Source organism: Epinephelus fuscoguttatus, linkage group LG2, assembly GCF_011397635.1.
Source record: "Epinephelus fuscoguttatus linkage group LG2, E.fuscoguttatus.final_Chr_v1".
Classification (NCBI taxonomy): Eukaryota; Metazoa; Chordata; class Actinopteri; order Perciformes; family Serranidae; genus Epinephelus; species Epinephelus fuscoguttatus.
In genome coordinates, this window is record NC_064753.1 from 47,706,037 (window position 1) to 47,734,009 (window position 27,973).

The following is a 27,973-nucleotide window of genomic DNA, read 5'->3' on the forward strand; positions in this document are numbered from 1 at the left end:
GGAGGGAAGTTGGAAAGTATCAAGAGACTGACTATTACATCATTGTTTTGGTCTTTTCATTCGTAGATGAAAAGAAAAATATAGAATAAATCATCCTTTAACATGGAAGAAGTGTCATTATGTTGTTTGATGCAGGATTGGACGGCAGCCAAGAGCGGTTACAGCATCTTATTCCCATCAGACGACTTCAGTTATTTAACCAAAAGTAGCTTCTATGTGATTATCAGCGAGTCAGTATCTGTGTTGATACTGCTGATTTATTCAATAGATACAGTGTTAGAAGTCTGATCCAAATCCTTGATTGCCAACAGTTTTATCTGATGCAGATGTAAAAGGATTTGTCCAGTTTATGTTGAAGCCAGAGCTTCGACTCCCAACATCCACTCAGCCTGCTGCAGCTTCACACTCCACAAATCTCAAGTGGATATAAGAGACACATTTGAATAAGACCTTCTGTCTGGATGCAATTCAAACACAGCTTGTCTGTGCACATGCTTAACAGTTTAGAATTATGTCACAGCTGCCACCATGGATTGGGACGCGCTGATGTGGGTAGATGCTGTAACAGCAGCGTCTGGATGTGCCATGCGTGCTGGAGGGCAGAATTTTGAAGATTATTGTCTTGGTGCTGTACTGTTGGGTTTGATGTTTACTATTATTTCTAATTTGACTCAGTCCTTTTCCTCCTTGTCACTATATGGTGTGTTACGACACTGGATATGCTTTATGTCATTACAACTAGTTGGTGATAAATATGACACATTACATTCTGTGTTTGAAAGGTCAGAAAACACATTCAGTAGTTTGGTCCACAAGGCCGAAGTTGTGATGAATGACTTACACGTCAATTACATCATCAAAAGGAAAAGAGCGGCTGCTGGACAGAGCTTATTTTACTAAGGCAGCTCTCTGCTCTTTGAATTATGGAAGTGCAACTCTTTGACTGTCTGAAAAAGCTGAAAGATGACGTGAAAGATTGAAAGATTTTAGTTTGTGTCAAATCATCAGCCAGTAAACTCTGAGTAACATTTGACTGTGACCTTGATTCTTAGATAATTGGATAATTGTTCAATAAATTGTTCAATAAATACTACAGCAGGGCTTCTACAGGGATTACTGTTAATTTATCATGCTGATCTGTTCTGTATGACATCTATTGCACGTCTGTCCGTCCTGGAAGAGGGATCCCTCCTCAGTTGCTCTTCCTGAGGTTTCTACCATTTTTTCCCCGTTAAAGGGTTTTTTTGGGGAGTTTTTCCTTATCTGCTGTGAGGGTCCAAAGGACAGAGGGATGTCGTATGCTGTAAAGCCCTGTGAGGCAAATTGTGATTTGTGATATTAGGTTGTATAAATAAAATTGATTGAATTGATTGATTCTAATGAGAATCAGGATGAGAGATCACATTACTGTGTATTTGACGGTGTAGTTTAAGGTTTTGCTTATCGTCTTTGACAGACATTCGGACATGACTCTCGGGGTGCCGTCACATCTACACTGTTTGGTTCGGTTAAAGTGAACTCAGGGCCATTTGTGCGGTTAGTACGGTTTGTTTGTGTAGGTGTCAAAGCTGTCATTCCAACCCTGGTGCGGACCAAACAGCCAAACTGAGACCACTCGAACAGGGACTGCACCTACTTCCAAATGGACTCTGGTGGGATTTTATGAAAGCAGATATGTGATTTTATCATAATTTCAACAGCTAAACCAATAAAATCTGTCCGTGATCTCATAGTTGATCCTGATGAAGGCCACGTATATCCCAAAACCTATTTATGCTCATACATACAAGGACGGTAGAGGAGATACCCACACACCAATGTAACTGGGATAGGAAGCATCAAAGAGGTCCACAGACTGAGATCTATTTAAGACATCCCTGCACAAAAAACATGCTCAAAGTGCAAAAAATCCTAAATAGTCAATACTGTATAGGCAGCAGCAAACGTTTCAGTCCTTGACTATCGTCAGTGCTCTTCTACCGTCCTTTCTTGTTTGTCTATTGCAGCGACGCACCTGAGACGAACTTCTTTGTTGCCCTAAGTGGGCGCAGTTCCACAGCAGCCCTAAGACTTTGCAGTGCATACATGTAACCATGGTAACACATATGCACATCAGTGAGGGTATTTTCCCTGATTACAAAGCTGTTAAAACTGCCATCGTTGTATCCGACTGTGTCTGTTCATTAAGTCATTAAAAAGTGTGTGACAGTGATCCCACTGTGTGAAGCTCCAAATCATGACGATAGCCAACAAGACGCCTTCTTCTCATCCTCTCTGTGTGTTAGTGATCAATTATAACATGCAGTTGATTTACAGTCTAATAATAACCTCCTCATAATGCTTACCATCAGTTATTTCTCTCTGAGCTCTTTGTGAGACCAGAGAACAGAAATAATAACGCTGTAGTTGACATGCGCTCCTTAAAAATGTAGCAACACGTCGAGGCTGTGATTAGCACATGTAACACACAGGTGAGTGCGACGCAGCAAGAAACAGGAACAGTTCATTTCCTGTCTGCTGAAGGTGCTGTCACACCTAACCTGTTTGGTTCATGTATAATGAATGAGGTCAGTTTGCGTGGTTAGTGCGGTTCGTTTGGGCTGGTGTGAAAGCTGTCAAGGGAGCGCTGGTGCGGACCAACCAGCTGAACTGAGACCACTCGAAAAGGTGGATCTCGGTCTGCTTCCAAACGGACTCTGGTGCGGTTCTTTTTGGTGTCAAAGAAAACAAACCAACCACAGGATTTTATGACAGCAGATATGTGATTTTAGCAACAGTCACAGAGACTGATGTGAACAACAATTTTTGAAATAGGTCCAGTACTTGATGAGCGGGCAGGTTGCAATGGAAGCACACGGGGCAGCTACACATCATCACTGTGCTCATTTAAAGTGATTATTTTCACCACTGACAGGCTCAGATTGTTATTGTAAGTGTCTGAAGTGTCTCTTTACCTTTCACTTGATCCAGTCTGTTTGTTACTGCCTCGTTAAGTGGAAGGCTCGTTCTGAAATATGATGAAATGTCACTTGTTGCAGGAAAACAACAATGGAAATGTGTCTGAGTTCTGGAAAGAGTATAACAATCAGAGTAGTTTAAATGTATTTTAGTGTCGTCTAAAAGATTTGTATTTACCTAATTTCAACAATGTGGCTCAAACCTTTGGATTCTGTCACCACCCATATTTATTTCAATCAGGAGAGAAAACTGTATTTATTCACATGTGCACGTAAGTATGAGAAACATGAAAAGTCTTTGGCGATTAGACCCCCATCATGATGTCATATATATTCCAGGAGGGTGGTAATGGTGGTGATGAGATGAAGAGGGAGCTGAGGGTGTAGATGTGAAGAGGAGTGGGCTTTTGATGTGCCCGTCCTGGGCTCTGGAGAAGGTGACTGGAGGTGAATGCTGTGGAGGAGGGTGTGACGATTTTGCGAAAATGACAGCTGACAGCAGCAGAGAGGAGAACAGATTTAATGTGTGGCAGTAACGATATGAATGGCTGAGGGAGATCATGGCAAAGTTTAATTGGCTGACCAGGAAGAGGAAGCGCCATAATCAGCTGACTGGTGGAAGCGGTGGGACAGAGACACCATCAGTCTCTCGGCTTCATGGCTTTGCTGCTGGTTCACCCTCTGCTGCTTTTTTTCCCTCCTTCTCTCCTCATCTGCTCTTCATCTGTGTACTCCAGCTCACATAAATACAGGTGACAGTCAAGTTTAAGGCCTCATTCACATGATTGAAATCAGGTAAATAATCATCTATGACACTGAATATCATTAAAGGGACAGTGCACCCAAAAATGAAAATTCAGCCATTATCTACTCACCCATATGCTGAGGGAGGCTCAGGTGAAGTTTAAGAGTCCTCACATCACTTGTGGAGATCCAAGGGGAGAGTGGGTAGCAACACAACTCCACCTAATGGAGGCTGACAGCGCCCCAGATTCAAACATCCAAAAACATAATTGAAACCTCAAAATATCTCCATACTGCTCGTCCGTAGTGATTCAAGTGTCCAGCAAGCGCACACACTTGAGCGCAGTGCACAGAGAGGCAGTCAGAGCTACAGGCTACAATGAGGCTAAAAACAGAGTTCAAATGACATTTTTCCAAACAACTTTTTGTGTCGGGGCTTCAGGACACTTGGATCACTACGGACGAGCAGTATGGAGATATTTTGTGGTTTCAATTATGTGTTTTTTGGACGTTTGAATCTGGGGCGCCGTCAGCCTCCATTAGGTGGAGTTGTGTTGCTACCTCCTCTCCCCTTGGATCTTCGCAAGTGTTGTGAGGACTCTAAAACTTCACCTGAGCCTCCCTCGGCATATGGGTGAGTAGATAATGGCTGAATTTTCATTTTTGGGTGCACTATTCCTTTAAGATAATACCAACCTATGTTTACTGTAAACTACTCTGGTTATTATACTCTCTCCAGAACTCACACACATTCCCATTGTTGTTTTCCTGCAACAAGTGACATCTCGTGATATAAGTGAAAGGTAAAGAGACACTTCAGACACTTACAATAACAATCTGAGCCCGTCTGTGGTGAAAATAACCACTTTTAATTGACATACAGTAACAAAGTTCAATTGCTCCATGTGCTTCCATTGCAGCCCGTCCTGCAGCTGCCGGCCACTGCCCACTCCCTCAGTACTGCACCAATTTGGAAAATGGTTGTCCACATCAGCCTCTTTGACCAATTTACACAGGCAGATAGGGTCCACGTTGAAAAATCCTTTAAGGTGACTTTGTCTTCGCCGTCATGGTTCTGAGGTTTTGGAAGAATCTGCTTGAGGAGATCAGGCCAGCATTTTAGACTTTAGACTCTTTTAAAATCTCTGCATAAAACTAAATCAACAGACCTGCTTTTACCTTCTGTGCTTGTTTCTTATCTTTTATTTATTTACATGCTTTTGTTTGTAGTATTGTTGTACATCAGGTGTGTACATTGAAGTCTTACACCTGGAGTGCTGAATGGAGGGCAGAAATAAAAGCTGTAATGTGACTGGAATATATAACACCCTGTCTAACCTTGGACTGATGAGGCCGGTGCTTGTTCAAGTGTTGAATTCATACTGGAGCTGAAAGCAGCTGACAATAAAGTGAATCTTTAGTGACAGGAATGATAAAATTAAGGTGAACTCTGTCAGAACCGTTTGCCTACCAGTGTTATAAAAATGTGGGGTTAGCTTTTACTTTCACTTTCACAGGCGAGCACGTCGTTGACCAACAGTGACTGACAGTCCTGCACAGTATTTAACATTCTGCTCCTTGATTCTGTTTAGTGTGATTCTTTACTGAGCTCAACTCTGCCTTTCTTTCCTCTCCTATTGTGTCCCCTGATCTCCTCTAACACTACTCAATATAACAATGTTCTTTTCTACTGTTCATTCACTCTTCATGTCGTGCAGATGAAGTACGGAGGCTCCAAGGACACCGTTGTCCAGTTTCTTTTCTACCAGCCAATCAGGTACCAGTGGAGAGAGACTGACTTCTTCCCCTGCTCGGTCACCTGTGGAGGAGGTGAGGTGACCGTCAGTCAGCTGACAGTATCTGTAAACATGTGTCTTCGTGTTTGAGTATTGAATTAACACTGTTTTAGATTTTATTGATCCTCAGCTTTTGTATATTGTGATTCATCTGTTGAGCCTGCGTCTGCTCTCCTCCCCCAGGCTATCAGCTGAACTCTGCAGAGTGCACAGACATCCGATCCAACCAAACCCTGCCGGATCATCACTGTAACAGCTATCCTGAAAACACCAAACCCACTCCAAAACTCAAGGAGTGTAACATGGACCCCTGCCTAGAGAGGTAGGATCATTACAAGTTGGATTTTACAGCACTGACGTCACAAATAACAACATTTCAGTGACATATTGACACCATTGCACCTCTTTGTACCGACACAGTGCAAACAAGCAACATCAGATTGTTTCAGTTTTCCCAATGAGGATCTCCTAACCTGCTCCATGCATCAGTGAACAGGCTAAGCAAAGTGTTGCTTGCTTTAAAACAGCTCACCCTGGCTCTATTTTAACAAAGCTTCGCGCACCTATTTTCAGAGTAACAGCAAGTCGTTCCTTAGGCTCAATGAGGACATCGCAATCTTTCCCCTTGTGCCACCATCAGACCACACTGTGGCTGCCATAATATTTCCGTGTCAACCACCCTGTACAAAGTTGATAGTGAAGTAATGGCCAACTGCTTTCATTCTAACTTGAAAGCGACAATGCTCATAACTGAACATGACCAGGATTGTACCAGAGTTTCTAAAAGTCAACTTTTCATCTGTGATTCCTGGCTGGATGTGTTAAGTGCTCCTTAATATGGTTAGCGAAAACTAAAGCCACTTTGTTAGTGGACAAAAAACCCACTTACATCATGCTACTGCTGCTGCCGTCATGTCCATGAGATTAAATTGTCACACCAGTAAAAGAATAAAGACATACTACTGCAGAGCTGTGTACACAGCTCTGGTCTGCTGTCAATGGGAAAGGAGTCTGTCGCCTATGTTTAGCAAGTTTTCCTGTGTTTAATTAACCTGCATATATGTGCTAATTTGGGCAGAAAAAAGCTTTAAAGGAAATGACCACTTTAGAATGAAGATACAGACAGTACTTACTCACCCTCATGCCGACAAGAAGTCCAGTGCAGAGTCCTGCACAGGTCCAGTTTTCAAGATCCGCCCCGACCCGACCCGGCGACGTACAAACCTGCACCCAAACCGCAAACCCGCGCATCAGGCCAATCAGTACCGCAACCCGGTCTGACCCGTTGAAACACAACCTGCAGCCCGACCTGTAACCCGGATTTAAAGTAATCATTTTGGGTCATATTGGCTGAATATTGAACAGCATATCGCCACAGTTAAGGTGCCAGTGAGTAAACAACGACCTGATTGAACCAGCTCTCACAATAACAACCTGCCTTCAGCTCCATCATCAACCCTCTGTGTTCTTCTCCCATACGAGTGTAAAAGCACTTGTTTGTTACGTTTAATGCTTTTAAACTTTTAATCTATGTAGAGGAACTTTACATGTGTAATAATAGACTTACTTTCTGTCCAGAGCGACGTTCAGCAGTTACGAGCCGTCACGTGTTTTTAGAATCCATCGAGGAGAGAAGTAATCCATCAGGGAAACACTTCAGAAACATTATAAAGTGATAGTTGTACGTTTTATCCACTTATTTCTCAAATACCTAAGTAATTATTTACTGTTTTGGAAGCGGTGCTTGTTAGATGGTGGCAGCCATGTTGATTCTGTTGTCCAATCACAAATTGTGTTATTAAATGGTGAAGCGCGTGTAAACAGCTGAACCAATGACCGTTGCGAAATAGCGGAGGTGATTCTCAGAGAGTAAATAATGACCAAGATAGTTATCTGTAGTTTACCGAACTAATGACTGATGTGTTTATCTAAAACCCGCGATCCGACCCGCATGTTATTTTTTCCACCCAGATCCAAACCCGGGAAAAAATGTTTTTTTAAAAACCACCCGCAAATCAGCCGACCCAGTGCAGGACTCTGGTCCAGTGTAGTTTTTTTTAATCCACAAATCGCGTTCAGGGTATCGGAGGATAACAGCTAGCCAGATTTTTCCATACACTTGAAGTGCAAATGTAATAAAACTTTGCTAATGCATTTCAAAAATGTCAGAATGGCTCGTCCTTCGTAATCCAAGTACCCTGAAGCTGCGGAATACAAAATTGACTTGAAAAGACATAATTTACTCCACTTTTATAGCATAATTTCTCACCATGGTCAGTTAGCTTGCAGGCGTGCTGTGTTTACATGGCAACTCGTGCGAGACTCAAGAACGTTCAGAGACGTTCTCGAGTCTCGCAATTACGACGGACGAGCCGTTCTGACGTTTTTGAAATGCATTAGCGGGGTTTTATTACATTTCCAAAATGATTTTGGATGTGCGTTCCATGCACTTCAAGTGTATGGAAAAATCCGGCTAGCTGTTATCCTCTGATACCCCGAACGAGTTTTGTGGATTAAAAAACCACACTGGACTTGTTGTCAGCATGAGGGTCAGTAAGTACTGTCTGTATTTTCATTCTAAAGTGGTCAATTCCTTTAAGAGCAACATGCACAGGCATCAGAAAGGATAATGTTATGTATTAGGTTAGCTCCAAGTGAGATGAGTGAAAAATGTTAATAAAAACAAACGAAAACAACAAACCAGTTGTGTTTTAGCGAGTCATTGCTGTATTTCCATTTCCAACTGATTTTTAGGCTCCAAATGTGGGTGTTTTGCAGCGACCTGTCAGCAGGGATAGTGCAGTGAAAAGCAATTGTTTTTAACGAGACATTGCTGCTATTCCAGTGGAGACTGTGCTCCCCAAAACTGTGTATTTTAAGCCAAAGCGTTACAAAAACTTACTTTTAACTTGAAACCATCTTGTGATGGGATCACTCCAGCCGCAATACATCAATCTGCAACTTAAAAACAATGTGCACCAGCCACCAGGGGCATAAACTGGGGGTGGCAACATATAAACACCTGGCAAAAAACTCAAAACTGCTTCTGTGGTAGTTCCCGCAACAATATGTGTCACCAGGATCACATTTTGCTGTGATGACTCACAATATAAAGCAATACCTTTGTGTTACTTTCACACAAGCCTTGTAATGGTATTAGAATAAAGATCAAAAAAAGCGTTTGCAGACGGACTCTTTGACAGGACTTTGTTCATAACAATATGCAGCAGCCTGACTGGTTACACTCTGGTTTATCCCTGTTACCCCCCCAACAGGGTTTTTTGGATCGATCTGATCGGGTAGAGCTCAGATTTGCAGGCTGAGTCGAATCATTACAATTTTCACACCTGCCAGAAAAAGTACCAGTATGAAACAGCTGATTATCTCCTGAGCTCATCACAGTGCTTCTTTTATGACGGGCCGGATCAATGGAGGATTTAATCAGTAGGCTAAAGAGCAGAAATGCTAAATCAGCAGCACAAAGCGTTTTCTCTTGACACTCCTCCACCACTTCATCATAACCTTGAAGGCCAGAGTGCTCTTATTGAGCTCTCTGTGTGGGCGCACAGTTATCACATATGCTTTGTCAAGATTCTTATGACCACGTGACTACGGCTGCTGTCTGACATAACAGTCTCATAAACTCACAGTGTGTTGTGATATTTTGTCTCCTCCAGTGATGGATTCAAAGAGGTGATGCCGTATGATCACTTCCAGCCTCTGCCTCGGTGAGTAACTGTTACAATCCTTCATCCTAAAAGCTACAAAACAGAAGATCACTGCTGTTTTTCCTCTGTTGTTTCACATATTGCCAGTGTGGACAGGGTGTTGGCGAGCTGTATCACAGGACATCAGTGAGCAGGAAGTGCTCAGTGATATGATGACTGGTTTGAATACATCCACTGATGCACCCTGTAACCAGATGTAAAAGGAGTACCAGCATAAAGGATGTAAATGAGAGTTACAGAGAGTCATTTGAACACGTTAAACTTTCGGGGAGAGAAGCTGTAAATCCTCCACAAAAGTAGCTGGGAGGAATTTATCTACATTAAAATGTGACATGACAGCTCCCCAAAGCTGATTTAACCTCACAGTTTCATATTCCTAGTTTAAAATAGACTCATTTTTTCAATGTTGATCTTTTCATTAAACTGAGCTGTCTATGCAGTATAAAGACACAAATTCTTTTGAAATTGGTGCCATGTGACCAGAGGGAACAGAGAGAAAAGGCTGCAGAAATTGGCTTTTGCCCAAGAGGTAGAAAACCAACAACTACCAGATCACACTGCATCGCACTGGACCAATAAACGCTCACACTGGTGGGTGACATAATAACGCAGCTTGGCCTTCTTGACACAGGAAACAATATGGCGGCCAGCTGGTGACAAATGAACTTGAATGACAGTTAAACAGTGAGCTCAAATGTGTTTCTGAAAACATTTGAGGCAAGAAATAGGCAACACAGTGACAGAATCTTTGTTCATATTTGATCAGCCATGCTTAGTTTTGCAGTTTTTTACAGTACAGGAAACAATATGGCGGCCACCTCCTTCACAAATGCTCATATAACAGAGCATTAAAATACGTCTCTGAAGACATTTTAGGCAACAAACAGGCAACACAGCAACAGAGTCTTGGTTCATATCTGATCAATGCTGCCTAGTTTTACTGTTTCATCTGATTATGATCTGAGTTGATGACTTCAGACTTTCTCCAGCTCAATGAGATGGAAACTCAAGTTATTTTATTTGGACAACAGCATTATTTCTCCTCATCTTGGCCATTTAATCCTCTCTGTTAAATCTTGGAGTTCTGTTTCAGAGTTGAGGTTTGACAGACAAATCAATCAAGTAGTAAAATTAAGTTTCATGCAGCTGCACATCATTTCCAAACTCAGATCAATTCTCTGACCTTTTGACCCGGAGAAAGTCATCTATGCCTTTATATCCTCCCGCTTCAACTCTTGCAATGTGTTGTATTATTCAGTCGTGTTTATCACGTCCTCAGCTCGTCCAAAATGCAGCAGCAAGAGTTGTAACGAGGTCAAAAAGGAGGGAGCACATTACCCCTACTCTTGCCTCCTAACACAGTCTGTCTGTTAGCTGCATGATACATTTTAAGATTCTGATGTTTGTCTACAAAGTGTTAAACGGCCTCGCCCCCTCTGACATCACAGAGCTCCCCTCTCCCCTTACGTTTGTCCTAAGATCCAGGACTAAGTGTTACAGGGACAGGGCTATCGCTGCCCCAGAACTCTGGAATTTTCTTCCTCCACCCTCTGATTCTCCCTCTCCATTGAGACTTTCAAAAGTCAACTTAAAACACACTTTTACTCACCAGCCTTTAACTGTGCGTAATGTGATTGTCTTTTTTGCTGTTACTGTAAAAACACTGTGCTATAGGTACAATAATGACAGTAAAGATTATGGCGTCATTACTGTCATTGTTATTTTATTGCTTTTATCACTCAAACTTTTGTACTACATAAGTGCTGCATAAATAAAGTTGACTTGAGAGAGCGAAAGAGACGGGTCTCTCTCTGCACATTGTAAATTATGGTGTCCCGATATAGCAGTATTGACGATAAACGTGATATTGGAAAGTGAAATACTGATACCATGTTAATAAAACACATCACATAATATCATGCAAATAACCCAGTGCACCTTACATCATATCCTTTTCTTTCTGTTCTTGCGTTGTCTTCCTCCCCCCCTGCCATCTGGTTGTCTTTTCACTATCCATTAAAGGTATACCATGCAGGGTTTCCTAAAAACAAATAAAGACTCATATAGAAGTAATCCCTCTCAATCATCACTTATGACCCACTCTCAGTTAGGGCTGCAACCAGAGCATGTGAGCGAGAGTGGGAGGATTTTGTGTTGAGCGAGGAGCGGCTATTTTTTTAAAAGGTGGAGCGGAGCCTTATCTCTCGTTCCAATTTCGCTCCGGTCGCTCATGCCCCACCCAGAATGCATCTTTGCACCTGCGCACACCCACACTATTTTCTTTCAAAACTATGGAGTTTACTGTGTGCTTCAGAAAAGAAACTGAGAGGGCTTCCCCGGAGAATCTACCAAGCTCTTGTTTTATTGGTGCTGCATTGTTCCGACCTCTCATTAGTCCGACGTCCCGTTGTTCCGATATGTGATTATTACTGTAGCTATTTGTGTACCATAGAGGATCAGCAACGCAACAAAAGTAGGCTACTGGTCAAGATACAAGTGTCATAGAGAGGAGAGAGTGAAACACCATAACCTCCTGCTATTAACTCTGGGGTCCAGGTTGTGTGGGGAGCTCGGGCGTATTTCTGCCTTGATGGTGCGCTGCGACCGGCTCTGGGTCAGCTGGGAAAGGCTTGAGGCGGAGCAGGCTCACAGCTTATGTGTTTGCCACTTTCTTTTTCATTTTAACCCACACCATGATCTTTTCCTGACCCTAACCAAGTGGTTTTTGTGCCTAAACCTAACCAGACCTTAACCACAGGGCATCATGATGATTTTGGAACAATGGGACTTCAGAACAATGGGTTTAATATGGTCGGAACAATGGAAAAATGGGCAGACCCCGTTTTATTTGTGAACAGAAGATTACAGGTTAGGGTAGCACGACGCAGTTTTTTTGAGCGGAGTAGTGAGTGGGAGTGGAGCGGGATAAAATTTATGATGGAGCGGAGCAAAGAATGCGCAGAACCAAGCGGAGCGGACGAGCGGCGCAAAGTGACAGGTCTGCGAGTGAGGAGCGGAAATTTTCACCCGCTCCGCTCACATGCTCTGGCTGCAGCTAACATTATTTTCATTGTCAACTTTTCTTCAATTAGTCAACTAATGATTTTAACTAAAAATGTGTTAAAATGTTGAAAAATGTCGGTCTGTCTCCCCCAAAACCCCAATATTTGAACATAAGAAGCTGCAGTAAGAGTATTCTGGGGTACTTTTATAGTACTTTTCTATGAAAAATGACTCAAACCGATTAGTCGACTACTAAAATAGTCACCGATTATTTTAATAGTCGATTCGTCATCGATTAGTCGACTAATCGTTGCAGCTCTACTCTTAGTGTGTAGTGGCACATTTTCTGAAGAGACTCTGCCCTCTGCCTATATTTATTTATTTTCTTTTTATTTTCTGTGTTTGGGACGTTTGTGTGCATATATCCTCACAGCATTTTTATAAACAGGTAGCGACCAGGTGCCAGTCCGTACACAGCAGACATCCAAGAGACACAGCGCTGAAAAAAACACAAATATAGCGCGGTGAAATGCCAAACGAGGGTGAATCTGGAGCTGGCTTTGTTTTTTCACTTTGCCAACAAGTGTGTTTGCAACAGTAACCAACGATCCTGTGTAGTATACCTTCAAGTGTGATCACTCTGTTTATAATATTGATAGTAATAATAAACTTTATTTATATAGCACCTTTTAAAACACAGTTGCAAAGTGCTGTACAATAAAACGAAACACGTTTAAAACACAAGGAGAATAAAACAAATGTAATCATTAAATGTCACTAAAGCAAAAGATAAAATAAAGAAAAAGTAAAATCAGGATAATAAATGGGAAGTAAAAGCAATAAAATAGACAGACAGCTCAGATGAAGTCAGGATATGCTTTCCAATAGAAGTACGTTTTTAGGAGAGACTTAAATAAAACCAGTGATTCAGACAGCCTTATATCCTCGGGCAGGTCATTCCAGAGCCTCGGGGCCCTGGTTGCAAAAGCTCTGTCCCCTTTAGTCTTCAGTCTGGACTCTGGAACAAACAGAGGACCTCTGCCCGAGCATCTCAGACTATGCAGAGGTTCATAAGGGACTAACAGGTCTGAGATGTAATATGGAGCCGTGAAGAGTCTTAAAAGAGCCTTTTTGTACACCTGTGTACAGTTATGATTACAGAGTCTGTGTTTACCTCCCTACACTCGTGGTATTTTAACTGTGATTCATTTGCCAAACAGGTAAAACACAGCATAGACAATGTTAAAGGTAAATGTGTCTGATAGCATTATCATTATTTTTTAAATTCCCATGCTAACACGGGGAGAACATGCAACCTCCACACAGAAGGGGCCCCCCACACTAAGGTTCGGACCCTCTTGCTGGGAGGCGACAATGCTAACCACTGCAGCACCGTGCTGCCAGTGTAAATCTGATATTGTGCCAGCTCTCTTCTAAACTGTAATTACTTTCTGAGAAACAAACTCTGCACCACTTTGCCAAAACTGAACCTGATGTTTCAGTTTTTGAAAAAGCCAGACTGTCCTCAGCACTTCAGCATAACTGTAAAAAGCAAATAGATTATTCTTCTCTACCGTCCCTTTGACCAAAAAAAAAGAAAATTGAAATAGCTATTCCCAACCTGCTGCCATTTTACATGCGGAATGAGCAAAAACAGAGTAAGTTCTGTTCCACAGCAGCTGTCTCCCAAAGTAAAGCATTACCCATCAATCAACGTAGGCGTCTCTCCTCTTCAGTCTGACTTCATCTCTCTGTTGGGGACAGACAGCGCTCCAGTTTTGCATATGATTTTATTTTTTTTTAATTCTAGGATTCGTCCCAGAAGTAGTTGGCTGTGTGCTCTGTAGATGTGGTGTTCTCAGCTCTGTGAGCTCAGCTCCTGGCTCAGCGGTCCCATCGGGTGTGATTGGTGGTGACTGCTGTCACAGGGAGAGAACGATAATAAGCCATCATTTCCTTCAGGCGTGCTTGGCTGTGCGGCGCGCTGCAGCTGCACACCAGCATATGTTCTATAGCATGTTGGATCAGAGCTGAGAGCGTTTGTTCATGTGTGTGTGTATCTGTACTGGAGGTGTGAGGCTTTTCCCCACAGGGCCCTCTTGACTTTAATCTCCACTGACATGTTAAATAACTGTTGAAATGTTTCAGTGCATGTATGTCTAGATTATCTCTGACTTATTTGCACTGGATGCATTTTTACTGTGGTTTGTCTGATAATAGCTCTGTAAATAGTGCACTGTTTTTATACATATACTCATTTGTGTCCACAGTATAAAAAAACTGGCCCTTGGTTTGTGTTTTGGGAGCTTAACAATTGTGGAAATGGCCTCGTTTCAATTTATGACAGGCGTCTGATTCCATGATTTATAGGTTCATTTGTTGTTGCTAGTTTCCATGCCTGCCTGAAACCACCATGCATTTTGAAATCATTTAATTGGAGTGCCGTCCTTTTGATGATTTAATGATCTTGTCTTTGAGGTCTCAACATGCAGATAATCATATCAGGGTTGAGCATCTCGATCCATTATCATTCATGTTTACATGGTGCAACAAGGTGCAACAGGAGCAAGGCTGCTGCCAGCTGTGTGTGAGGGAGTATCATGGGGGTAAATTACTGACTGCTGATTGTAAAGTTTGTTTAAAGTGGACTCGACATTAGCTGTGAAAAATCATATACTGGGTGATTTAAAGGTCCAGTGTAGGATTTAGGAGGATATATTGGCAGAAATGGAATAAAATATAATAAGTCTGTTTTCTTTGGTGTATAATCACCTGAAAATAAGAACTGTTGTGTTTTACTTACCTCAGGATGAGCCGTTTGTATCTACATAGGGAGCGAGTCCTTGTTTATAGAAATTGCCATGTTGCACCGCCATGTTTCTACAGTAGCACAGAAAGGAAAAACCAAACACTGGCTCTAGATACGGCCATTTGCGTTTTCAGGTCAGCCACACTTGCCCAGCCCCTCCACGACGAGCCGAATACCTCTGCAAAACACTTTTATTTTTAGTAATACACTGCTTCATTCTGAGTTTTTACCGGTTTAAATCACCTGGTCTGTTTGTTTTATGGAGGAAGAGACCTCTGTGAATTTGTCTCCCAGTAAAAACCTCCTGAACATCTGGATCTTCATTTATCCAACCTGGTCCCACTCTGAGGTTGTGGAACAGTGGTGCTTGGGCAGCGACTTCTGGTGTCACACACCAAAAAGGCTGTCCATTCACACTGACATGATATGCGGTCGGTCACCGTTCTTTTGTAACAGAGCCTGGTGGCATCAGGGGGAAATGTGGCGACACAACAGCATCAGTTAAGGGGGCGAAAAGTAAGAAAGAAACTTTCAACCACGAGGCTGGTGATCACTTCCTGTAAGATCGTAAAGCCAAACCTTGTTCTTTTTTCCTAAACCCAACCACGTGCATGTGTCGGCAAAACATAACTATGCGTGTTTGTTGTCAAAGGAAAAAAACTTAAATTCATGATGCTACAGAGACTGTACGCAATCTGTACATTTCCTGTGAAAACAGTAGCATATTTTTAAAACATATGATGCATGTTACAAACTGAAATGGACATGGAATCCCAGAACGTCAACAACCAATGCACACAGGGTACCAAGATTTTCAGATGGGTTTAAACACCTGAACTCTGTACAAACGGTGAAAATGAACTATATCACTTACGGAACTCTGGACGGCACTCTGTCAGAAGACGCCACTCGCAAATATCCGCATGGGACTGAGCTCGAAATGGGATGGTGCCAGTGTGTATTTCCAAAGCGCTGTCAATCACAAAGGGGTTCAGCCTTTTAGACAATTCCTCCAATCATCATGCATACACCGAGCGTCCTCTCCCGCCTACCGCTCCATTAGGTCCCAGGGAAGCTGAGCCTCCCTGGAAGTGACGATTTTGTCGCATTTATCCAATAGGCGTCTCGCTTTGCTGCATGAAAAAAAACCTGCTCAGCGCTGTCTCATAGGAATGCTTGGAGGCTCCGCGTTCACCATGCTGACACGAGAATGTATGACAGGGAGGTCGCATTTGAAAACTGGTGATAAACAGCTGACGTGTGAACATCATAGTCATGATGTTAAACGCACATTTAATGCATTGTAAATTCTTATTTTAATGTAAATTCAATAGTGCATATTTGACCATTTCTTCTATGAAATTTTAGGGGAAGTTCAGCCTCCCTTGTTGTCTCAGAGCAATCGCCCCAGGTATATATGTCAGTATGTGACAAGGTCGGAGTGATAATGTGAACACTGAAGGAATCCCAACTGGGAGAATTTTCAGCTGGTTGCAGTCTACAATCCTCACCACTAGATGCCACTAAATCCTTAAAGCAGATCTTCATTGAAACGGTCCTGACCAATATTTAACGGCTCTATTTTCAAGTCTGACACTGTGGACCTTCTGACAGAATCAACACAATCACCCCTGGCCTCCACCCGTCCACAGGGCAATTATCTGTATGTGAAAGGATAGCGGATCATGTCAGTGTTCCTGGGATGTTACTTGAACTTTCCAGCCTTTAGTAATGAAAACATATTGCTATCAATATGCAGTATTTTGCAACATGAAGAGTTTGTTATTTCTGGATTTTAATGCTGACAAAAAAATTAAAACATGATGATTCTCAGGCTAAAATGATCAGTTTTGGAGATATATAAGCAGCATTGTCCCTGATTATTTTGGTAGTGGATTTATGCACATCTGATAATGACGTGATCTTCTGCATGTATAAGTCGCACTGGATCTGAAAATGTACTATGTGATGATAATGTTCAGATTTGTCTGAGTTATGGCTCACAGAGGGAATGTGATTTTGACGCAAATTGCAAAAATTGGGCACTAAGGGGTTTTAAAGTACCTTAATTGCCTCCATAAGCTGTGTGTCACAGCCACTGCTGCTGCAGCAGCTGCTCAACATGTTGGTGATCAGCCCAAATCAGCGGTCAAATTAAAATAACAAACCTCCAGTTGTTCTCAGAACACCGGCATGCACCTGTTACTTTTACCTCATACAGTATCTCTGCCTCATGTCTCTCCCTCTGTGCTCCCACTTCAGCTCTCCATCAAAACTGTGGTCTAAGACAACATGAACTTGCTTTAGGAACAAAAACATCCAGATATTTTAAATGTAGGTCTCGACACTATAGTGTCACCAAACGTTAAATGCATTGTTTAATGTTTTGAGAAAGCGTTAAGTGAGCTTGGCCCCTGTTGTGTGTGTGCAGCTGGGAGCAGGGCCCCTGGACCCAGTGCTCAGTGTCCTGTGGTGAAGGAGGCGGCTGGCAGGATCGCAGCGTGCTGTGCGTGGAGGAGGACACCCACGGACAGTTCTCCCAGGTGGAGGAGTGGAAGTGCACCCACTCCCCTCGACCTACCACCCGACAGATATGCAACGTCTTCGCCTGCCCCCAGTGGGTGGCCATGGAGTGGTCACAGGTCAGTGAGTCTGAATTATAAAGCACCAGTTGGTTTTATTTGGACGTATAAAAATCCACCTGTTTTCTCTTCAGTTTTACTTTTGTCTCTTGTGTTCCTCTATCACTTGTAAAAAAATGAAGTCTTGGAGATCACTTTTAGAGCTGGAATGATGAGTACATTAATCGATAAGTCAACGGAAGATTAATTAGCAACAAAAATGCTAATTAATAAATCATTTAAATCAGTTATCAAACAGCCAGAATCAAATGGTAGCATTGTGTGTTTCTGCAAACCACAGTTATGCTACCTTTGTACATTTGTATGTTTCATATGAAGCAGATATGTTAACACTTGATGTTTCTTGAGCTCTCAATTGTAATTTTTATGTAGTGACATTGTGGTGGTTATGTTTAGGCACATGACCCACTTGGTTAGAGTTGGGAAAACATCATGTTTGGCTTAAAATATCCAATTTGGTTGTCACAAACATGGCTAGACAGCTCTTTAAAAATACTTTTTTTCTTTTCGGCTGAAAATGTCCTGACAACTCGCAAAAAAATACAGGTTTTGTCACCACAAACACAGCTGAAAATATCCCAACCTCACATTAAAGCTTTACGGTTTTGTTACCACAAACAAGCTGATAATGTCCCGACAGCTAGTAATATCCTGACGTCTCGTTAAAAAATACTCAGTTGTGTTGCCACAAACCAATTGGAAATGTCCTGACATCTGGTTGAAGAATAGATAAGAAGAATAATAAGTTTTGTTGCCAAAAATATAATTTAAAATGTCCTGACATCTTACAAATGAATAACGGTTTAGTTGACACAATCACAGCTGAAAATGTCTTGACATCTCTAATCAGAATAAGAGTCAGATATGTTTTATTGATCCCTTCTATTGTCATCTTGTCATCACAAACACAGTCGGAAATGTCCAGACCTCTTGTCAAAAATACTCAGTTTTGGTTGCGACATACGGTTGGAAATGTCCCAGTGTCTTGGTTAAAATTAGGTTTCATTGTTTGTTGGTCTCAAACAGTGGTCTGTCAACTACATCACTTCAGAAACACTGATATGACACATTTGAAATGTTTTAATGTAGCATATCTGTGGTTTACAGAAACGTCCTATCCCAGTATTTTATTCTGGCCACTGTGCTGCTGATTGCTGCTTTCCTCTGTTTTATATCGTTGTAAATGACAGATCTTTGGGCTTTGGACTGTTGCTCAGACATTATAAGCAAAGCAAACACTTAACCTTGGACTCTGGAAAACTGTTCTAAGCATTTCCACTATTGGAATTTTGTAGACTGAACGATGAATCACTTAATCCAAAAATAATTGGAGTTTAATTTTGTAGTTTCCAACCTGAGGGTCAGGACTCCCAGAGGAGGAGAAAAAATCAATCTGAGGGGTAACGAGATGATTAACACAGGAGGAAAAAAGAAAAAAAAATATTTCTGCTACACAAAGTTGAGTTTATTGTAACAGTCTTTTTCCATTCCTTCAACATTACTGAGTCATTTCATTTTATTACTATTCAAATGGGCTCAGCGACCACAATGGACTTATAAACTGGTCGGATCACAAGTAAACTAAAATGGTAACACGCCAAAAAGTTTGCGAAGCACTTTATAAATCGTTAATAAAAATAACTGTTAGACACAACCTCAATCACTGGAATTGACTGATGCTGCTTGTGAAGTGTATAATATGTGAGGTAATGTGAGTTGTCATCCCACTGCAGTGCACAGTGACGTGCGGACGTGGCCTCCGATACCGTGTGGTTCTGTGCATCGACCATCGTGGGCAGCACATCGGAGGCTGTGACGCGTCACTGAAACCTCACGTTAAAGAAGACTGTCTGGTCCCTATTGCCTGCCACAAGCCGAGAGGTAGGACACTTATTATTGACAGAGAGGTGTGTGTGTGTGTGTGTGTGTGTGTGTGTGTGTGTGTGTGTGTGTGAGTGAGTGAGTGTGTAAGGAAGCTAAGGCCATAATAGACAGGCATTTACAAATGTCTATTGTCTTTATTTTTTGTATATTTTATTATATAAATATTCTCCTACTGGATAAAGGGAGGAATTTATTTGGACCAGAAGGCTAACTCATTGTGCATTTCTGCAAACCATGCATCCATTACATTTGCACATTATTATATAGCAGATATGTTGAGACATTAAGTTTCAGCGACACTAATGTGTAGCTAAGTGTGGTCAAAAAAACACTTGATTATGGTCGGAAAAGATCATGTTTTGGCTTAAAATACACAGTTTTGGGGGCATAATCCTGCTGGAAAAGCAGCAGTGTCGCAGTGTAAAACAGCCACTTTTTGTGGCACTAACCCTGCTGGAAAAACAGCCACTGGTCACTACAAAACACTCATGTTTGAGGACAAAAAGATGCTGGAAAAACAGCCGCACATTGCTAAAAAAACACACCCACGTCTGCTGCCGGAAACCAACAGGAATGACTTAAGAAAAATCACCGGGTTTGTTGTTTGTTGATCCTAAACAGTGGTCTGTGGTCACACCATCTACCATCCCCTCCACTATCTGACCGATATCTGATATTCCAATATATGACAACTTATTTGGTGGATAACGATTACCAATATCAATATATCCACTTTTTTCACCAGCTAATTTCATTGATCATCAAGTCTCTCCTGTGGTTGGAATTAGCATGGAGATGGAGATGGCAGATATAGACAAGAAACACAACACTTTGTATGTATTATTGTATGTATGTAATATTCATTCATCGTGTTGGCTGTGTCTGATAGTTTATTTTAAAGCTGAAATCGGCCAATACCAATGACATGCTGATATTATCGTGCAGCCCTGCCCTGCACCCCACGATGAGAGTCAGCTCCTAAACTACCTTACTTAAGAGACGTTAATAGGATATGTATGAAACTTGTAATTGTAATGTACAATGGCAGCATTTTTTCTGGCGACTGGGCGCTTGAGGCATGAACACAAGCTGTTTACAAAAGAAAGGGCGTAAGTTTCGTTTTAACTTTTGGGGGGGGGGGGGCACATATGAAAGCGAGGGTCCTCTACCAGAATATTTTGAGCATCAAACAGTTAATTTCCTGTATTACTGTGAATTTTTATGCAACAATTTGCATCAATTTATGGTGTAAATGTCTTTGATTTTGTCAAAGTAAAAGTCCCCTGCTACTTTTATGTTTATAAGGGATGAGGGGTTGACTAGTACTCATACTCCGTGTACTGTGAAATTCTAATTAAAGGCCTAGTCCCAGTTAAGCGGCCAGTCCCTTTTACTTGCCTGGTGTAGCTACATATTGTCACAAATAAAGGCCTGTCTCAATTAGAGGCCTGGTCTGGTTGCCAAACAGTTCATTTTTAGCTTCAGTTCACTGTTGGCTACCCACCTGAGCTAATGTTAGTTAGCTGTGTAGATCGCACATGTAAATATAATATTTAAACTGGAGATGCTGCACATCGTTAGCTTGGTTCAGTTCATCTTACTAAAACCATAGAAGACCAGAGAAGACCATCATTTACTCAAATTTACCGAAAAAAGTGACTTCTGCTAAAGCTGTCATAAACTCTGAATATGTCAATACCTTGATTACCTGGAAAGTTATTTATATCTCTTTAGTCTGTAAGTGTTCACTGATCAAAAAAGTGTAAAAGAAATTAAAGGCCTGTTGAGTTCAGTGATTTAGGCAAATAGTAGTTTCACGGTATTCTCTATATGTTGTGGGGATGTGTCCCTTGCGTCTCCCCCAAATCTACACATATGGAAAAATGGAATCTTATATTCTTTCTCATTACTATTTCACCATACTTTAACACCCTCATCATTGTATATTTATATATGATATATTTATGTATGTATATGGCTTTTACATTTTTCCAGATCAGTGTAAAAAACTTGGCATTTCATCGGATACCTTTATTTATCTGAACTCTAAAAAACACATAGCAGCACTGCAGCAACATCTGTACTGTACATTTGGTACAGAACTACATATCCAGACCATGCAGTACTTAAACATTATATGTACAAGCACCATGCTGATCCACAGGTTGATTTAAAATAGAAGCTGAATAACATACATTATATACTGCAGAGCATTAATATAATATAACGTGTGTTCATATGGTTCTTTTTTCCATGGATTCTGTGTGCACGTGTATGTTCTCCTCAAGTGTGTGATATATGGTGGTCTGAACAGCACTGCAGTTGTGACTCAGGCCTCTTTTCAGTCACGCTGAGCACATTAGCTGTGGTGACGTGTGTGTGTGTGTGTGTGTGTGTGTGTGTGTGTGTGTGTTGTCCTCAGTGCCCACAGTCACCACCTTCATCATAAAAACAACAGCCTTCATTTGCATCAGCCTCCATCATGTGGCCCTAATTTATGATCCGTCCTCCGCTGCAAACGAGCATCCCTGCTCATTAAACTGCTGGATCCTTTAAAAGCTCGTCATTCTCTCCCAAAGAAGCTCGTGGTTCTGCGTACGTGTGCGCTGCGTGTCTCTGAATGCCAGTTAAGAGCTTTTTTTCCATAATAATAGAAGTCTGTTTTAGACTCAGGCCAAACTCAGTTACTTTGCTCTCTCTGACACACACACAGACAAACCTTAAACTCTGAGGCCATGTGAAAAGGAAACACAACATTAGAGTCTGTTCAAAAACATTAGGGACTTTTAGACTGAAGGGAAATTGTTTTTTGGTAGAAGAGTTCTTTCCTTCAGATTTACAAATCTCTCCTGTGAGTAGAGCTGCAACGACTAATCGATTGTCAACAATTAAATTAACTAATGACTAATATGATGATGATCAATTAATCAGTTGACATAGTAAAACATACAAACATCACAATTCTTTGATTCTAGCTTTTTAAATGAAAAAAATTTTGGTGACTTCACTCCTCAGTGACATTAAACAGAATATATTTGGATTGTGGATAAACAAGAGATTTCAAGACGTCATCTTGGGCTTTTGGAAACACTGATCGATTTTACCGTTTATTGACATTTTATAGTCCAAATTATAATAAATTATGTAATAATAATACTAATAATAATAATTAATCAAGAAAATGATCAACAGATTAACTGACAGTGAAAATTTTGGCATTTGGCATCATTTTCAGCTTTGTGTTAGCGCTATTAGCCGGGCTAACACTGCTAACGGTGCCAACAGAGCTACGAGTTGTTGTTGGGTCGTGGCGGTGTTGCCAGCATTAATCTGCAGTGAGTGGTGCCACGACCTAACGTTAGCTCCCACCTGACCCGGCTTGTGCGCAGTGCAATAAAATCAATCAGTGACGCATTTATTTGTCCCATGAAATCATACAATAAGATTTCAGTGAAACACAGTTGTTAGTTCCATCAAAATGAAATAAACATGAAGAAAACAAAGAAGAGTAGAAAAATTAACCTGTAGACCCACATGTGTAACCAGCCAAAAATATTTTCAGCGGTTAACAGACTAACGGTTAACCACTGACATCCCTAATCCTGATAGTAGTGCATGAGATAGATAAGCTATGAAAACAATTATCTTCCTCTGCCCCCTCATAGTGCTTTTAATGGCATTTGCAAGAATCCACCATGCTACGATACGCTTTGATTTGGCTCAGCCGTTTTCAACGTGCCGTCCAGGTCACAGTCTTTCTCATTTTACAGCTAAACAGTGTGCTAAAATCTGTTTGTGAAAACATTTGAGGTGAGAAACAGACGATGCAGTGACAGAATCTTGATTCACTGCCTAGTTTGACAGTTTAACGGCAGTTCACGAGCAGTGATCAAGACCGTTCTTATAAGTTCTTTTCATTTCTAAATAATTAAAGAATTTTTAGAAAAATATAGACATTTAAAAACAAATAAATTTTTAACGGGATTATTTGTAAATGAAACTAAATGTTATTTCCAGGGCAGCAACAGTAATTTTTACAACAGCAAAGTCAAGATATAAATAATATTCCTGACATCACAATACAGAATGAATACGGAGCTTATCAGTACTACAGGCTAAAGCCCCTTTTACACTGTACACACTACAGATTTTCCGCGAACGTTGGGCCGTTTTGCCGGCAAGCTGCAAGCGTTTAGACACACAGAGGCGGGATGGCGAGTTGATCCAAGGCGCCCAATTTTCCGCCTCGTAGGGTAGTCATATTGGCGGAACCTTTTTAAATTAAAAAGACAGAGGCGACCTTCTGCAACGGGAGGGGCTGTTGAAGACTTGTGGTTGCACGTCTGTCCGTCCTGGAAGAGGGATCCCTCCTCAGTTGCTCTTCCTGAGGTTTCTACCGTTTTTTTCCCCCGTTAAAGGTTTTTTTTGGGGAGTTTTTCCTGATCCGCTGTGAGGGTCATAAGGGCAGAGGGATGTTGTATGCTGTAAAACCCTGTGAGGCAAACTGCGATTTGTGATATTGGGCTTTATAAATACAATTGATTGATTGTGGGAGGGGCTGTTGATGACGCCACACGTGCGAGCCACTGGCGGTGGATAAACAGGAAACAGCCGATAGCAGGAATTAGCGAGCAGCTAGTAGCAAGAGGGAAACACAAACCTGACAGACACTGTAAAGATGAGCAACTGGGGAGACAAGGAATTATGCGCCCTCCTTGTCCTCGCAAACGAAGAGGCCATTAACCGTCAGATGACGGGGACGGTGAAGAACGGGCCGACTTATGAGAGAATCACCGAAGGACTGACCAGCCGCGGCTTCCCTCCCACGTCACTGTTTACGTCACACGCTGAGCTATATGTTTTGTTACTTGCTCACGCCCCCCATTGCCCCGAAAAAGGCGCATTCTGTATAAACAAAAGTAGGTAGGCAGCATTTTGCTGCACTCCCTGATTTTGTTTTTATACTGCCAATGCTGAAAAAAGACTGATTGGGCTTTCCTGCAAATTTGCACAATTCCTATTTAAAAAGGGCCTCTGATAATTTTGCCCCAGGGGCTCATGTAATACCAGGTTTCGGTACCTATCCCTGGTCTGGATGTAGTGACAGTTTTAGCAAACATGATTTATTTATTATTATTATTATTTATTATTATTTATTTATTATTTATATAAAAGTTACCAACTGTAGCTTTCAGTAAAGTGTGAGGAAACATGCTGATCGTGGATATTAAGCCAATAATTTGGAACATTAGTTGTATGTAATGTGCTTTGCATTGAGTAGTTCTTAATACCAACTTGGTGGATGTTATCCCACATGGTCACTCGCCAGCAAATCTTTTTTCTCAGTCAGACATGAACATTTTCTCTCCCCACCTAAATCATTTTCATACAGTCCCTTATTATGGTTGAGTTGACAGTCTTGGTTGTTACCCAGCACAGCACACAGGCACAGTTTTCAAATGCTGCCAGTGTCGACTGAGAAAAGCTATTTCTGTGCATCATGCATAACCAGGCAACAATTGGCCACAGCCTCGAGTGCCATGCATCCAGATCTAACTATGATACTGTTGATACTGTGTTGTCAGTTGACTGACAATTTGTTCCCAACTTTGTTTTGACTAATGACTTCCTGCAAGCTCACAATTTGCATTTTATTTTTTTAAAATCACATTTACTAGAGAGTAAATCGTTAAATGCGCCCAGTACTGGAGGTTTGAAGTGAAATGAGCTCAATCAAGCCACTTTTTTTCTCATGTAAATGAGCTCATTTTCTCCTGAGTGGATGGAGCAATTAACTCACGCACAAATAACTTAGCAGCGGTTTTAATCAATATCTTGGTGTTGTCGTTATTCATCAGATGTTCTATATTATATGCAGTCTGTCCGTGCCTACTCATTTCTGCTCTGTCACTCACCTACTGCTGGGAGCTCCTGCGAGGACAGCTCTGAATCCTGCTGCAGACATGATGACTCTCCCAGGTTGAGAAACCAGTTAGGTCCAGTTAGAACCAATTTCCCACTCTGAGGTGCTTGATGAATCCAGGCTCTGATCACTGCTGTCACACTGGGATGACTGGAGTGTAACTAATTTTCTGTCTCTCTGTCAGAGTCCCTGCCAGTGGAGGCCAAGGTGCCCTGGTTAAAACAAGCCCACGAACTAGAGGAACAGCACACTGCAACAGAGGACCCCACGTGAGTACACACACTCTCTCACACACCCTAAAAGTGATTTTTTTTATACATAATTACAATTTTTACACTTAAGACACTGTCTGTGCACACAAATGCAATGTGAACTCACCACAGAGCTGTAAAATCTGATCCAGCTGTGACGGCTCAAATGACAGGACGTCTAGTTTCCTCGATTCCTCTCCTCGCATCTTTTTCTTGCATCCCCTCATCTTCAGGGGTGGGTCTAAGATGCAAGGAACAGACTGAGGGACATGGGTGCAATTAAGGAAGTCTCTAGGTGTTTCTCAAAGTCAAGGAAGGATCCTTAAATGAATTTATGAATTTCAAAGATGTTACGTCATCAGATCCTGTCTAAGGACTGTTTCAATGTCAAGGATGCTTCAAATTATACAGAGGACAGAGTCCTTCCCTCAGAGAATTTTCAAAGATGCATGTGTGTATCCTCAGTGGACATAAAGTACCCACAATTCTTTGCACATGATTTGCAGGAATTGAAAGTGGGGCCTCCTAATGAAATCTGTGCCAGTGGAGCTCGGCAGGATTCGTATAAAACATAAAAGTTTATAAATGAATCATTTACACTAGTGACGGAGCGCTAAGTGTCCATGTGATTCTGACAATACTGCTTACATTTGTTCAAATTGTACAACAACATTAGAGAGTGCCAAAGTTATCACAGTACCCTGAAATCCCCTCAGTCCCCAGAGGGTTAATGACACACACCTGGGGACACTCGCTAGCCTGTTCCAATGTGTGTTGATTGAATGCTTGGAAGGACTCTTGCCTGGCCTCTGTAGGATCCTTCCTTGGGGGGACCCATCCTACTAAGAGAAACACCATTTCGTAGGGGTGTAAAGGAACAGCTACACCCTTAAAGGGATAGTGCACCCAAAAATGAAAATTCAGCCATTATCTACTCACCCATATGCCGAGGGAGGCTCAGGTGAAGTTTTAGAGTCCTCACATCACTTGTGGAGATCCAAGGGGAGAGGAGGTAGCAACACAGCTCCACCTAATGGAGGCTTACAGCGCCCCAGATTCAAACGTCCAAAAACACATAATTGAAACCACAAAATATCTCCATACTGCTCGTCCGTAGTGATCCAAGTGTCCTGAAGCCCCGACATTTTTCCAAACAACTTTTTATGTTGGGGTTTCAGTTATGTGTTTTTGGACGTTTTAATCTGGGGCACTGTCAGCCTCCATTAGGTGGAGTTGTGTTGCTACCCCCTCTCCCCTTGGATCTCTGCATGACATGAGGACTCTGAAACTTCACCTGAGCCTCCATTGGCAGGTGAGTAGATAATGGCTGAACTTTCATTTTTGGGTGCACTATCCCTTTAATGGTACCTTGACTTAGAGTGATGCACACAATGTTTTAGATGGAGTGCAGAAAACTAAAGAGGGGAAATTGCTGGTGCTCATAAAGTGCTGATTAAAAATGAAAAAATAAAACACCTGAGGCAATAATGCTGCATTAAATAAAGTCTTTCATCATTGGACTGGCTGTTTAGACATCATACTGTATCAGATAAATGACAACAGGTTTTGTATGCATCTTCTACAGGTGATAAATAAGGTTGTAGAGTTTCTGTTTGTCAGAAAGATTGTGTCACAAGCCCTTTTCAGACATGAAATACGCAACACTGCTGGCTTCATTTGTCTGTTAAAGTGATGGCTTTTTGTCAATCAGACATGGAGGATATTTATGTCATTGCTCACTCAAACATGGCAGGACATCTATGACATGAACTGCATGTATGTGCAGTGTTTGACCCCTGGTGTGTGAGACAGCGCACAGAGAGAGAGAGAGAGAGAGAGGAGGTGACTTAATGTTTGATCAGAAGGACGAAGTTTTTTGTGATGGATTTTAAACTTTTTTTGTCATTAAAACCTTCATTAATTATCATTTTAAATGTGAGGGATGCTCGCCCCAGCTCCCAGTAATGACTGAAATATATCCATTTAATATTAGAGATCAAACTCAGCTGCCTGTTTTATACAGTCTGTGGTGCAGTGGTTCAGCCACCGGGTCCAGATTTCTCCTTAGTCATTACTTCAGGGTCCACACAGTTTAATATATTCAGTGTCATACTTGTGTTTTGCTATGTCATTGAATGCGTTTGCTGTCTCTCTCAAATAGCTGTCAGTTAGTCACTCACTCTACAGCAGGAAACAGCACTTCAAAATAAAAGACTAATAATTCACAGTACTTAAA

The 27,973-nt window shown here is 41.6% G+C and overlaps 1 protein-coding gene across 2 annotated transcripts in view; it reads left to right on the forward strand.

Moving 5' to 3' along the window:
• The window catches only part of adamtsl3 (ADAMTS-like 3), a 315,217-nt gene that overhangs the window by 234,592 nt on the left and 52,652 nt on the right, over positions 1 to 27,973 (forward strand). The window contains exons 10-15 of one of the 2 annotated variants that reach the window (XM_049561501.1): positions 5,420 to 5,531; positions 5,681 to 5,819; positions 9,175 to 9,225; positions 17,469 to 17,679; positions 19,413 to 19,560; positions 25,671 to 25,755. In XM_049561501.1, the coding sequence (XP_049417458.1) occupies positions 5,420 to 5,531; positions 5,681 to 5,819; positions 9,175 to 9,225; positions 17,469 to 17,679; positions 19,413 to 19,560; positions 25,671 to 25,755 (746 nt within the window). Of the gene's footprint in view, positions 1 to 5,419; positions 5,532 to 5,680; positions 5,820 to 9,174; positions 9,226 to 17,468; positions 17,680 to 19,412; positions 19,561 to 25,670; positions 25,760 to 27,973 lie in introns of those variants that run through there. The other variant, XM_049561507.1, reaches the window with a different exon arrangement.